This window comes from Lepidochelys kempii, chromosome 14 (genome assembly GCF_965140265.1).
Source record: "Lepidochelys kempii isolate rLepKem1 chromosome 14, rLepKem1.hap2, whole genome shotgun sequence".
Classification (NCBI taxonomy): domain Eukaryota; kingdom Metazoa; phylum Chordata; order Testudines; family Cheloniidae; genus Lepidochelys; species Lepidochelys kempii.
In genome coordinates, this window is record NC_133269.1 from 7,724,979 (window position 1) to 7,739,969 (window position 14,991).

General features: G+C 38.7%; 1 protein-coding gene across 1 annotated transcript in view; it reads left to right on the forward strand.

Annotated features, from left to right (window-relative positions):
- The window catches only part of PRKCA (protein kinase C alpha), a 324,685-nt gene that overhangs the window by 276,351 nt on the left and 33,343 nt on the right, over positions 1 to 14,991 (forward strand). The window contains exons 10-14 of the mRNA XM_073311390.1: positions 3,280 to 3,423; positions 4,776 to 4,949; positions 10,487 to 10,578; positions 13,049 to 13,111; positions 14,536 to 14,674. Coding sequence (XP_073167491.1) covers positions 3,280 to 3,423; positions 4,776 to 4,949; positions 10,487 to 10,578; positions 13,049 to 13,111; positions 14,536 to 14,674 — 612 coding nt within the window. The remainder of the gene's footprint in view (positions 1 to 3,279; positions 3,424 to 4,775; positions 4,950 to 10,486; positions 10,579 to 13,048; positions 13,112 to 14,535; positions 14,675 to 14,991) is intronic.

A 14,991-nucleotide genomic window follows, 5' to 3' on the forward strand; every position in this document is an offset into this window, starting at 1 on the left:
GCCTTGTACAAGACAATGCTTTTGCAAACCTTACAGAAAGCCCAGGTTTTGCGGGTTAGTGAAAAGTGGAAAATCTGGATTTCCCCTTCATTTTCTTGCTGTAGCAAAAGGCAAATTTTACAACAAACTGTGTTGCCCACTGTGAAGCCTGAAGAGCATTTACAAAGGCATTCTCCCCAAACTTAAAGCTACCACGTTGAGGTTACCAAGCGTTTTTCACCCCATATACGTTCTTCTACAACCCATATCCCAGAATATTTGTAGTTTTTTCAGTTCAAATAATCTAAAATGGTACAGTACATACTGATTTTATTTATAAGATCATTGTGCCATCTGTGGCCAAAATAGACAGTTACATTAAACATCTATGACTTAGGTAATTTCATATTTAAAAAATATTACAGGTACAATATGCATGTGCATCTTTAAACTATGATAAATTGTACATTGCCTAATGCTCTGTATTCAATAACCTGAATAACTGTTTCTATTTATGTTCAGATGATTACCTTCACAGCTAGAAAGATATCTATTTGCTGATAGATTATCATTTTCTGTTTTTTAGAAGAAAAATGTCCTCAACCCCAGAAAACAGTTACTTAGCTCATTTAAGGAGTTGGAAAGTGAACTTCCTCCACCTGCTGATGATTTTAGATTTTTAGCATATCTATTACTACTACTAATACAAGAACCAGTCTACTCTGTCAGGGTGACCAAACAAGTCTTTTCCATCTTTAATGCTGTTTCTTGAAACAGTTGCCTGTTTGATCTTCAGGTTTCAGAGTAGCAGCCGTGTTAGTCTGTATCCACACAAAAAAAAATGCATTCTATGCATCCGATGAAGTGAGCTGTAGCCCACGAAAGCTTATGCGCTAACAAATTTGTTAGTCTCTAAGGTGCCACAAGTACTCCTGTTCTTTCTGTTTGATCTTGACAATTAAATATGCCCCACAGATACTACTAAGGAGAAACTACATTGTTTTCTGCAATTCTGCTGTGTAGCCAGCGGAGGGCACAGAAGCTTATCAATTAACCTTTTACAGTTATCTTGGAAGGCAAGCTAGAGCATTTGTTAATAAAGCTTCTATTAATATATACATGAGTCTTAGGTTTTTGTCCCAAAAACAAATATTACGGATCAAATCTTTGCAGTAACTCAGAATGATAGGAGTGCCAAATATTGTATTCGCAGCCTCAGGGATGAGAGTGGGTTTAAAGAACCCAGATGTGCAAGGAGAGAAGCTGAAGCATTTCATTGGAATATTGTTTGAAAAACAAAGCAACTTGGAAGCCTCTGATGCTGCTCACTCTGTGTTTGGCTAGAAGTCACCTCGCTTTTGTAAATATGGACACTTAACCTGCTCCTTATACATAAAAATATTTTGTTATTTAGGCCCCTTTCTGGGACGTGCATCAGAATATCCAGAGAGTCTATAGGGATGGAGAAAGTGATCTGATTAAACATCTGTTACCTTGTATAAACATAAGATTTTAGTTTACAACCTGTTTGTTAACATCTCAGTCATGCCAGGTATTGTTCAGAGGTAGACTATGAACACACAAAACCCTATTGAAGTCCAGGGGAATTTGTGCCAGCACAGAGGTCTACCCATGAGCAATGCATTGAGGAACAGGGACTTGACTGCAAGGTCTATGGGGCAGGGATTGTCTCTTACTATGTGTGTTTATGGTACCTAACACAATGGAGCCCTAATCCTCATTGGTGTCTCTGGGTCCTACTGCCATACAAATAGTTAATTATAATAAAGGAAGAAACTGGAAATGCCATGTTAATGTTAAACTTCATTATTAACACAAGCGGAAAACATCATGTGTATATACCAGCAGAGTATATGCGTTTTCATGTGTATGAAAGGGAACACCCGCTATCAAGGGGTGAGGGAGTATTTGATATCTGTTAAGTGAAATGCCTAAAATAGAGGGGGGAAGTGTATCTTCAAATTTCTAGAGGGAGCACACAGGGTGAGTTCTCACCCAGGCTTTAGCACTGACTTACTGGTTGATTTTGGACAAGTGACTTAACTTCTCCATGCGTTGGTTGCCTTATCTGTGAAATGGTGATAGTAATACATAATTACTGTACGTTCCAGATATGGCATTAGGAGTAACTACTGTGTTTGTTAAGTGCTTGGAGAGACAAAGCAGAGCATGAGCAGTTAGGATTATTTAGACAGTCCAGCATAATGGGTCTTCATATAGTTTAGAGAGAACACTAAAATCTGTGTATAATGCCAATTTTAAACCCTCTTGGCTTCACTACTGGTGTGTAGGTAAGTTTTAAGCAAAGGGGGTCATTGAGTTATTATAGCTCTGCATTACCATTTGGTGAGACTTTATTTTTTTCCTAACTTTGTGAGGTTTGAAATGCAGCTTACATATGTGATTTACAGTATCTCATTTGATTTACTCACTCAGACTGTTGCAACCTTCTGCAAAACAAGAACTATCTCGCCGAGATAAACTTTTTTTTAATGTAGCATTTCCCCTTTCCTGCCCCCCTCGACCCCCAATCAACACTTGATTGAAAATCAAAGTTGATTGTAATGCCAGTTCAAAAGTGGCCATGCTTATCAACACTGATTGTCATAATATGTTGGTTATTCAAAATGGAGGTTATTTTTCATAATGCATGTCACAGACTAACTCTTGCTATGAAGAGTGAACTTGCGTATGACATTTTAAAAGAGAATGTATATAAACAGTTTCTCTTATATCCTAAAGTACACTAGTAATGTTACAGTATGACATTTATAAAGAGCACCTTTTACATTTAAAAACAAAAATAACAGATTAGCCTGCTATGAAGTGTGAACTTGTGTATGACATTTTAAGAAAATGTATATAAACAGTTTCTCTTCTATCCTACAGTACACTAGTAGCATTACAGTCTGACATTTATAAAGAGCACCTTTTATATTTAAAAACAAAAATCACAGATTAGCCTGATTATGGCATGAAAATAGTGATTTTTTTTTTGCTTGTTTTTTGCTTGTTTTTTCTCTGTTAACCAGATAAGTGTATCTGCTTTTATCTGGTTATATACTTACACAGTTTTCCACTTTGTTTCACTTAATAATGACAAAAGTGTTGTTGGAATGAGTCTTTGAATTTGTGTCTGTGCAACTTTTGTTATGCAGCCTTTCTCCTGAGAATGTAGCTTCAAATTAATCATCTACAACTGAACATAATTCTTCTAATCTTTCATTTTACTGGGTAAACAGGTTACACTTCTCACTTCAATATTCTTTACCTCTTTAGAAAGCCAGACTTGGGCCAGCTGGTAACAAAGTCATTACTCCAATAGAAGACAGGATTTCCAATATACCATCCAACAACCTGGACAGTGTGAAGCTGACAGATTTCAACTTTCTCATGGTGCTTGGGAAGGGGAGCTTTGGAAAGGTAGTTCCATCTGCCTTATTTTTAATAATAGAAATGAACTGAAAATTGTCCTTCTATGAACTGTTTATAAAATGCAGATTTTTTTCCAAGTGAGAGTAAGTAACCATTGGAACCGATTACCTTGAGATGTGGTAAATTCTCCATTATTTGGAATCTTTAAATTAAGACTGGCTGTCTTTTTCTAAAAGAGATGCTTGTCTCTGTTTCAACCATAAGTTGTAGGGCTAGATGCAGGAATTACTGAATAAAAATCTGTGGCCTGTGCTGTGCAGAAATATAGATTAATTGAACCTTTCCAGCATTAAAATCTATGTATCTGTTAAACAAAGAGCTGGAAAATGCCATTGTATGCATTTGCTGCAGATTTTAGGGTTATAGTTTTTAAACCTTGTCTCTACGTACTATACAAGTACTGTTATCTTGATTATTTTTACATCTAATAACCTGCAATGAAGACCTACCAGTACAGTAGAAGATTTTTATATGTATGAAAAAGATTACTTTTTGTACTGATAATTAACTGCAAAAACGTGGGATGGGGGTAGTATTTGTTTTCCAGTATATGAAATGTCCAGAGTTGGACGGTCAGCTGTCTTGATGTTCCACATTGTTGGGCTAATTTTCAAGCCTGGGTGATATAATAGACATTCAAATTCTATATCTGTCACTTAAGTGTGGACATGCCACTTAAGTCTGGAGATGCTTAGTTTATGCCCCTAGGCACTCATATAGGCTTTAAGTTGCATGATAAAAAAAATTGAGTTCCTAAACTTTAAATAATGTTAGGTAATTCCAGATTTTCGATACAGAGCTGGGCTCAAGAATCCAGATCTGACCTTCCCCAAAGTTCAAGGAGATTCAGGCTCATCTTTGGTGGTGGTGATGAAGATAGAGCTGTTACGTCGGTCACAATGCCATTTGTGAAAGCTGTCATCGTGCAGTAGGAATGAATATTTTGGAAACGTCAGGAATGAGAAATACAGTGAAAACTTTTAACCCACTAAAGGTGCTGCTGTGTTGCCGGCTGTTTTAACAAGCGGTTTTTATAACAAAAGTGCATTTTATGGAGGCATTCAAGTGGGGTCTGTCGTTTTGTTGGCCACAGGAGAGGAGCCCGGGATTACCTGGGGGGTGCCGGCCCAGGTGTCGGTGTAAACACTATTTTTGAAGTGATAGCACAGCTCGTTGTAATCTGTGAGTAATCGTGATATTTTTAGAGCTTCCAGCCAAGTCAGTAAGTGCTGGTAAAATGGGAAGCTGGTGTGCCATTTACACCTTTCTCGGGGCTTGTGAGTCACCTCCATTCTCTGCCAGCGAGGGAGATTTTCAGCCTCTCATTTCTCTTTGTGCAGGTGATGCTGGCAGACAGGAAGGGGACAGAGGAGCTGTACGCAGTCAAAATATTGAAAAAAGATGTGGTGATTCAGGATGATGATGTGGAATGTACCATGGTTGAAAAACGAGTACTAGCACTCCAGGATAAGCCACCTTTCCTAACCCAGCTGCATTCTTGCTTCCAAACAGTTGTACGTGATGTCCGTTCTTTCTTGCTCCTCCACTTCTTTCACAGTTTAATCTTCTGCTAAGATAACACTCGGATGTATTTTATTATCTCAGTAACATTTATTATCTTCAACTTGCAGATCTCATGGGTGCTTTACACAGAAAAATGTAAAGAAATAGATACCTTGTGAAATCGGGAAAATCCATAAAAATAATAAATAGATCTTTATAATCATAATAAATAGATCTTTAGAAGTATTCTACAGCAACTGGTTATACAGAGCTTTTCTCTTCCTGTATATAAGAACTCGGTTATCTCAGTGGGACTCTTCATATTATTCAAGTTGAGCATGTGCTTAAGTACTCTGCTTGATTGGGGTCTTAATGCCCCAGTAATCTAATGAGATAATTATTTATTAATTAATATATTGACATAGTTAATTTGGTTCCCTGGTACCCCTAAGATAAGGAGGCTGAAGCCAGGATGGTAGTTGGTGAGCAAAGAATAGGTGAGTGCTTTTTACTTCCCCTAAGTCTGTGATACCAACCATAGCATGTAATATACGAAAAGGTTCACCTATGGAGTTTGTGTTGGTGATATAAGGACCAGAAGATGATAGTACATGTCAGAAGATGGTCCCATAGTTCACAAGGAATGGTAGTGGTAGCCATTTAATTCTAAATGTAGTGCTGTTTTTTGTGGCATGGACATTTGTCTACTTAGATAAAGTCAAGCCCCAAAACTGCAAAGATTTAAGCATGTGTACAATGAGTGTATAATTTTACATACAAGCGTAAGTCTTTGCAAGAATGAGGTCTCATTTTGCATCATCTTTTCACCATCCAGTGGTGACACATTCAGCTACCAATCTGAACTGAGCACTCTAATCTGAACTGAGCCCCTGCGCTGTTAAGAAGGATGAAAAGCCCAGAGAAGGAGAGCAGTCAACGGGAACAGAGGGAAACCTTCCCATAGTTGGGACCCTCCTTCCAGATGATGTTGGGGTTTCCTCTCACACTGAGGTTACCTCTCCGGGGGAGGGAACTCTGGTCATTCGGAAAAGGCAGGTGTTAGTAATGGGAGATTCGATCATTAGAAACATAGATAGCTGGGTTTGTGATGACTGGGAAAACCGTATGGTGACTTGCCTGCCTGGTGCGAAGGTTGCGGATCTCTCGAGGCATCTAGATAGACTTATGCGTAGTGCTGGGGAGGAGCCGGTGGTCATGGTACATGGAGGTACCAGTGACATAGGGAAGGGTAGAAGAGACATCCTGGAGGCCAAATTTAGGCTGCTAGGAAAGAGACTGAAATCCAGGACCTGTATGGTGGCATTCTAAGAAATGCTTTCAGTTCCACATGCAGGGCCAGGTAGGCAGGCAGAACTTCAGAGTCTCAATGCGTGGATGAGACAATGGTGTAGAGAGGAGGTATTTAGATTTATTAGGAACTGGGGAAACTTTTGGGATAGGGGAGCCAATACAGGAAGGATGGGCTCCACCTAAACCAAAGTGGATCCAGACTGCTGGCACTTAACATTAAAAAGGTTGCAGTGCAGTTTTTAAACTAAGAGATGGGGGAAAGGCAATTGCTGCAGAGGCGCACGTGGATTGGACAGAGATTTCTCTTAGAGGAAAGTCTATTGATAGAGATTCTCTAGGTTTTAGTCAGGAGGAGAGGATGGAAGAGGATAAAGTATGGGCCAGATCAGACGAGGAACATTCACGTAAAGAATCTGACACATCAGAAAAGGACAGACAAATAAACAGTGACAAGCGCTTGTACACAAATGCCAGAAGTCTAAATAATAAGATGGGTGAACTAGAGTGCCTCGTGTTAAAGGAGGATATTGATATAATAGGCATCATAGAAACCTGGCGGAGTGAGGACAATCACTGGGGTACAAAATATATCAGAAGGACAGAACAGGTCATGCGGGGGGGAGGGGAGTGGCACTATATATGAAAGAAAATGTAGAATCAAATGAAATAAAAATCTTAAATGAATCCACATGTTCCATAGAATCTCTATGGATAGTAATTCCATGTTCTAATAAGAATATAACCGTAGGGATCTATTATCGACCCCCTGACCAGGACAGTGATAGTGACAATGAAATGCTAAGGGAGATTAGAGAGGATCTCAAAATAAAAAACACAATAATATTGGGGGATTTCAGTTATCCCCATATTGACTGGGTATGTGTCATCTCAGGACGAAATGCAGAGACAAAATTTCTCCATACTTTAAATGACTGCTTCTTGGAGCTGCTGGTACAGGAACCCACAGGGAGAGGCAACTGTCGATCTAGTCCTGAGTGGAGCGCAGGATCTGGTCCAAGAGATAACTACAACAGGACCACGTGGAAATAGTGACCATAATATAATAACGTTTAACATTCCTGTGGTGAGAAGAACACCTCAGCAGCCCAACACTGTGGCATTTAATTTCAGAAAGGGGAGCTATGCAAAAATGAGGAGGTTAGTTAAACAGAAATTAAAAGGTACAGTGACTAGAGTGAAATCCCTGCAAGCTGCATGGACACTTTTCAAAGACACCATAATAGAGGCTCAACTTAAATGTATACCCCAAATTAAAAAACACAGTAAAAGAACTAAAAAAGAGCCACTGTGGCTTAACAACCGTGTAAAAGAAGCAGTAAGAGATAAAAAGGCATCTTTTTAAAAATGAAAGTCAAATCCTAGTGAGGTAAATAGAAAGGAGCATAAACACTGCCAAATTAAATGTAATAATGTAATAAGAAAAGCCAAAAAGGAGTCTGAAGAACAGCTAGCCAAAAACTCAAAAGGTAATAACAAAATGTTTTTTAAGTACATCAGAAGCAGGAAGCCTGCTACACAACCAGTGGGGCCCCTGGACGATGGAGATACAAAAGGAGCACTTAAAGACGATAAAGTCATCACAGAAAAACTAAATGAATTCTTTGCTTCAGTCTTCACGGCTGAGGATGTTAGGGAGATTCCCAAACCTGAGCCGTCTTTTGTCAGTGACAAATCTGAGGAATTGTCACAGATTGACGTGCAACTAGAGGAGGTTTTGGAATTAATTGAGAAACTTAACAGTAACAAGTCACCGGGACCAGATGGCATTCACCCAAGAGTTCTGAAAGAACTCAAATGTGAAATTGCAGAACTATTAACTATGGTTTGTAACCTGTCCTTTAAATCTGCTACTGTACCCAATGACTGGAAGATAGCTAATGTAACACCAGTATTTAAGAAAGGCTCTACAGGTGATCCTGGCACTTACAGACCGGTAAGTCTAATGTCAGTACCGGGCAAATTAGTTGAAACAATAGTAAAGAATAAAATTGTCAGACACATAGAAAAACATAAATTATTGCGCAAAAGTCAACATGGTTTCTCTAAAGGGAGATCATGTTTTACTAATCTATTAGAGTTCTTTGAGGGGATCAACAAACATGTGAACAAGGGGGTTCCAGTGGACGTAGTGTACTTAGATTTCCAGAAAGCCTTTGACAAGGTCCCCCTCACCAAAGGCTCTTATGTAAAATAAGTTGTCATGGGGGAACATCTTGGGGACATCATCCCCAAGAGGGAAGATCCTTTCGAAGATTGAGAACTGGTTAAAAAACAGGGAACAAAGGGTAGGAATAAATGGTAAATTTTCAGAATGGAGAGGGGTAACTAGTGGTGTTCCCCAAGGGTCAGACCTAGGACCAATCCTATTCAACTTATTCATAAATGATCTGGAGAAAGGGGTAAACAGTGAGGTGGCAAAGTTTGCAGATGATACTCAGCTGCTCAAGCTAATTAAGAAGAAAGCAGACTGTAAAGAACTTCAAAAAGATCTCACAAAACTAAGTGATTGGGCAATAAAATGGCAAATGAAATTTAATGTGGATAAATGTAAAGTAATGCACATTGTATGTATAGTTGGGGTTATTTTTTCCAATATGATGGGGGCTAATTTAGCTACAACTAATCAGGAGAAAGATGTTGGAGTCATCGTGGATAGTTCTCTGAAGACGTCCATGTAGTATGCAGCGGCAGTCAAAAAAGCAAATGGGATGTTAGGAATCCTTAAAAAAGGGATAGAGAATAAGATGGAGAATATCTGATTGCCCTTATATAAATCTATGGTACGCCCACATCTTTAATACTATGTACAGATGTGGTCCCCTCATCTCAAAAAAGATATACTGGCATTAGAAAAGGTTCAGAAAAGGGCAACTAAAATGATCAGGGGTTTGGAACAGGTCCCATATGAGGGGAGATTAAAGAGGCTAGGACTTTTCAGCTTGGAAAAGAGGAGGCTAAGGGGGGATATGATAGAGGTATATAAAATCATGAGTGGTGTGGAGAAAGGGAATAAGGAAAAGTTATTTACTTGTTCCCATAATATAAGAACGAGGGGCCACCAAATGAAATTAATGGGCAGCAGGTTTAAAACAAATAAAAGGAAGTTCTTCACTCAGCGCGCAGTCAACCTGTGGAACTCCTTGCCTGAGGAGGTTGTGATGGCTAGGACTGTAACAGAGTTTAAAAGAGTTTAAAAGAGAACTGGATAAATTCATGGAGGTTAAGTCCATTAATGGCTATTAGCCAAGATGGGTAAGGAATGGTGTCCCTATCCTCTGTTCGTCAGAGGGTGGAGATAGATGGCAGGAGAGAGATCACTTGATCATTACCTGTTAGGTTCACTTCATCTGGGGCACCTGGCATTGGCCACTGTTGGTAGACAGGATATTGGGCTGGATGGACCTTTGATCTGACCTAGTATGGCCTTTATTGTGTTCTTAAGTCACTTAGGTGTTTTGAAAACATTACTCTAGATGTCTAATTTCAGACACCCAGGTTTGTACATTTTTTGGACAAAGCCATTTTAACACTGCGAGAAAATTCTCCCTCCAAAATGCCTTAAATCTGCCTTTCGCTGAAGTAGGGAGTGTGGGACAAAAATGATTTGGAGTTGGCCAGTTCAGTATCAAGACTCATGAACCCAATTTTCTGAAATCATATTAATAGTTTTCTTGTCACCTTCTTTTAAAATCAGGTGCGCTTTCATCTTCCTTGTCTTCCTAGGGAAAATGTTACAACATAGGTTTGGAAATGCCCATTTTCACAAGGCAAGAATTTCTAACCATCTGTAGAGTTTTTTGTTGTCTTAAAAAACATGAGCTTTTGGGCTTAGCTATGTCTTCCTGCCTGTATGAACAGTACTTGTAACATTGTGGGCACTACTGTAATACAAGTAATAAGAAATAAACTTGCATCACTAAAATGGGCAAGGCTGAATGGAGTTTCAGCCTGGCACTGACCCTTGCAACATCTATAAGTCATTCTATTTCTGTTTCCTGATCTATAAAATTGTTTTTGCCATAATGTGCAGAATATATAGACTCATTCTTATTGTTTTGTATTATAATCTTTATAGTAGTGACCCCTACTGGAGAATACATCACTGTTCATGCCTAATGAGTTTACCTTTTTAATAATATGTTCTACTGGGCAGTACATATGCCAGTACATAGTACCTTATGCCTAATGTGTTTACCTTTTTAATACTATGTTCTAGGATCGTCTGTACTTCGTTATGGAGTATGTGAATGGTGGTGACCTCATGTATCACATTCAGCAAGTAGGAAAATTTAAGGAGCCACAGGCAGTGTGAGTGTTCGTTGATTTAAATAAAGTCATTACTAATTTTACACTGCAGCAGAGGGATCAGATGTGTCCAGTATGTACAGTATTATATAGAAATTGGGGCTGTCATATTTTTATCCAGTCTAATAGAAACTTTGTGGGCCTGCTGGTCTAAACACACAGCACATATTGTAGGAGATAGCTTCACCTTGGGGGGAAAAAATTTAAAATCAATGGCGACAAGTTTTTTAACAAGTAAACCAGAGTACAATATGGCTATTAACAATTCACACTAAATGAACAACACTGTGAGAGACAAGAAACAGATTCAGCATTTACTATGTAATTAAGCTTAATTTAATGCATATCCAGTGATAGATACTGTGGTCACACTTTATATTAAGGTTCAATTTATAGATAGTTTTAAGAGTTAATACATTAGGTGTTTTAATAAATAGTTAATCAAATTGTTATATATTGTTATGATGTCCAACAGATCAATAGGGTTGCTAAGCATCTGTAACACCTTCTGATGTACTTTTCTTTAAAATGTACTACTCAAGTTTGTAAAATGCTTTTAATGTCTATTAATAATTTATTAGCATTTTATAAACAGTTTATCCATTAAACCTTAATGTAAAGTGTGACCTGTTCTGTTTTTAAAAATGAAGAAAAATAGCTGTTAAGTTGGAACTTGCTCAGTATGATTAAAATCATCAAGTAAGAGTCATTAAAAAAAACCTTAATTTTAAATATTTGACACATAAAAGACAAAAATGTAAGCATGACCTGACTAAGTACTAAATAAAAACCAGAGTCATCTCACGGGTCAGATCCTCAGCTGGTGTAAATGTACATAGCGCCACTGATTTCCAGCCGGTATATATTGCCATAGCTCCTGACGTCTGTGGAGCTATGACATTGTACACCATCTGATGGCCTGCCCCGTCAAAGAGACTAAAAACAATTCTGAACCAGCATTTTAAGAGCTATGTTGCCTGCTCCTTTTTATTAAATGTAATAATCAATCTTGTTTTTTACTGGCCTTCTTGCATGTAATTGGCACATCTCTGCAGTAGAATCATAGAATATCAGGGTTGGAAGGGACCCCTGAAGGTCATCTAGTCCAACCCCCTGCTCGAAGCAGGACCAATTCCCAGTTAAATCATCCCAGCCAGGGCTTTGTCAAGCCTGACCTTAAAAACCTCTAAGGAAGGAGATTCTACCACCTCCCTAGGTAACGCATTCCAGTGTTTCACCACCCACCTAGTGAAAAAGTTTTTTCTAATATCCAACCTAAACCTCCCCCACTGCAACTTGAGACCATTACTCCTCGTTCTGTCATCTGCTACCATTGAGAACAGTCTAGAGCCATCCTCTTTGGAACCCCCTTTCAGGTAGTTGAAAGCAGCTATCAAATCCCCCCTCAGTCTTCTCTTCTGCAGGCTAAACAATCCCAGCTCCCTCAGCCTCTCCTCATAAGTCATGTGTTCTAGACCCCTAATCATTTTTGTTGCCCTTCGCTGGACTCTCTCCAATTTATCCACATCCTTCTTGTAGTGTGGGGCCCAAAACTGGACACAGTACTCCAGATGAGGCCTCACCAATGTCGAATAGAGGGGAACGATCACGTCCCTCGATCTGCTCGCTATGCCCCTACTTATACATCCCAAAATGCCATTGGCCTTCTTGGCAACAAGGGCACACTGCTGACTCATATCCAGCTTCTCGTCCACTGTCACCCCTAGGTCCTTTTCCGCAGAACTGCTGCCTAGCCATTCGGTCCCTAGTCTGTAGCGGTGCATTGGATTCTTCCATCCTAAGTGCAGGACCCTGCACTTATCCTTATTGAACCTCATCAGATTTCTTTTGGCCCAATCCTCCAATTTGTCTAGGTCCTTCTGTAACCTATCCCTCCCCTCCAGCGTATCTACCACTCCTCCCAGTTTAGTATCATCCGTAACTCTGACTTCAAAAGCTCATCATTATTGTATATACTTAAACTACTTTTGGCAATGATATTGCATAGGGCAGGCAGTTAGTTCAATTAGCTTGAGGTAATTCAGCCATTAACATTTGTATAAAGGAATAATATTTTTATCAATTATTTTAATGATGTGTGAATCTCAGTGTAAATAAATCAGCATTATGAGTCATAAATAATCTGATAGGATCAGGCATTGAGAGGAATGACCTATCCAGTCAGATTACTTACCACATAACTGCCATGCAATAAGTGCACTGTTCTTCTTAATTTAGGAAGAAATGCCCAATTGTTTTACCCTGTCTTGTCAAAATATTATCAAACACTTGATGAATTACTTTGAAAATCAAGTTGATGCAGGATATTATCTTTACTGCTTTATATATACAAGAATGCAATAGCTTCTCCTACTCCTTTGCTTTAATTCTTTGGTGTGGAGAGTTTCAAATACATTTCTGCAGAGGAAAATTATACGTGGAAGATAAGAAAACTGAAATTATGTTCTTACAGGTTTTATGCAGCTGAGATTTCAATTGGGCTATTCTTTCTCCATAAAAGAGGAATTGTTTATAGGTGAGTACTAACTGACACAAGTAATTCCTATTAAAATCCTGGAGAGACTAATGTGTTTGGCTATTTACAGTCTTTTAAAAGATGTTTTTATAAAAAGTAGTCAATTTGCTGTTAATAACTAAACTTCATTGTTTTGTCGGTGATGTTCCTTTAACTAAGGGTGACTGCATATCTTAGCTATGTTGACATCTGCACTCTGCAGCATTCAATTGAAAACGCTTGAGTTCGAAACATTTGTTATATCTTATTGCATTGCATACATTCATGTGTCCTAAAGCGTGTGTTTATGTAAAGGGGTGTGTGTGTGTGTGTGTGTGCGCGCGAGAGAGAGTGAGTGTGTGTGTGTGCGCATGCCTGTATTTGTTATATATTGTCTACCACATTAGTGTAGTTGAGTTAGAATGCTCTAGGTGTACCTTGTGTGACCCTCTAATAATTCAGTACCCACACATTTCTGCAGAAATAAAATGTTGAACATAAGAACACTGCCAATTAGGAATTTAGCATTGTTAGCCTGCCATATATTTTATGAATGAAGATTTTAATATGCAAAGACAAATGTAAAAGACAGCAGAATCAAGAAGGGCATAGTACTTCAATGCATAATGGGATCCTGTGAATAGTAGAGACTGAAAGCTTTGACTCAAGGGCATCAGACAATATTGGTCAGACAGCAAAGCAAAAAACATTGGCCTAATGAGCAATTCTACCTTCTGATTTTAATTTGAGGAACAATTCAGTTTTCATTTTGTTGAATGCTGACCTTTAATTAAGTGATTACTTGTTCATTACTAGTTTAGAAGCTTGACTTAGAGTAGTGATCCTCAAACTTTTTCATAGTGTAGCCAACTCCTTAATAGAGAGTATCCCATGCACACCTCTCCTCCCATTTGTGGTCACATAACATTCCTTTGACACCACAGCATTTATGTCTTGTTAATCTGTAATGAGACTTTTTGGCCTTGTGAAAAAACTTCATCTTACTATCCATTTTTACACTATTCCTGTCAAGCCCCCCTTGGCCTCTCCTCCTCTTCTTCCCCGAGACATACTGCTTGGCTGTATTGTTTCATTGCTGAAGTATCATCTTCCACCCAAAGTGCTTCACAGACTGTATACTACATGATGAAATGCAGCCACTTCTGTGGAGCAGCATACTCAAGGGGGATGATATGGCTGATGAACTCTTGAACAAACCCCTACATTTATGAAAGATACCATGGGATCTTTAATATCCAACAGAAGACACAGAAAAAACTCCCTGTTTTTAAGGCATCATCTGAAAGATTCCCCTCTGTCCACTGTGTGTGTGTGTATATATATAAAAAACACATAGTATTCAGTAATGCAACTGATGTAAGATGACGTTTTTGGTGCCCTAGTTGGCATAACTATTAATATTAAATTACTGTGATTCTTCATAGAGATCTGAAATTAGATAATGTGATGTTGGATTCAGAAGGACACATAAAGATTGCAGATTTTGGGATGTGCAAAGAACATATGGCAGATGGCGTAACAACTAGGACATTCTGCGGCACTCCAGACTACATTGCACCAGAGGTAAACATTTAACATTGGAAGTAGCATACGACTTTGTGAACATTTCACCCAGTGAATATATGACAGCTACAAAACGGCTGTTTTATGCCTAGGACTGTCCTGGCTTCTGCGGGAAGATGTGATACTTTTGTGAATGAATAAAAAAGACCCTTAATAAGATTTTATTTAGGGAATATCTATCTCATGAGAAACTTGAAGCATGGTTTGTTTATCAGATTGAAATTCAAATTTGTGCTCATAATAACAAACTGCTAAGCAAGCCATAATGCCAGCTTGAACTGTCAGTCCAGTTTCATTAAATGTTGTAGCATGCATGC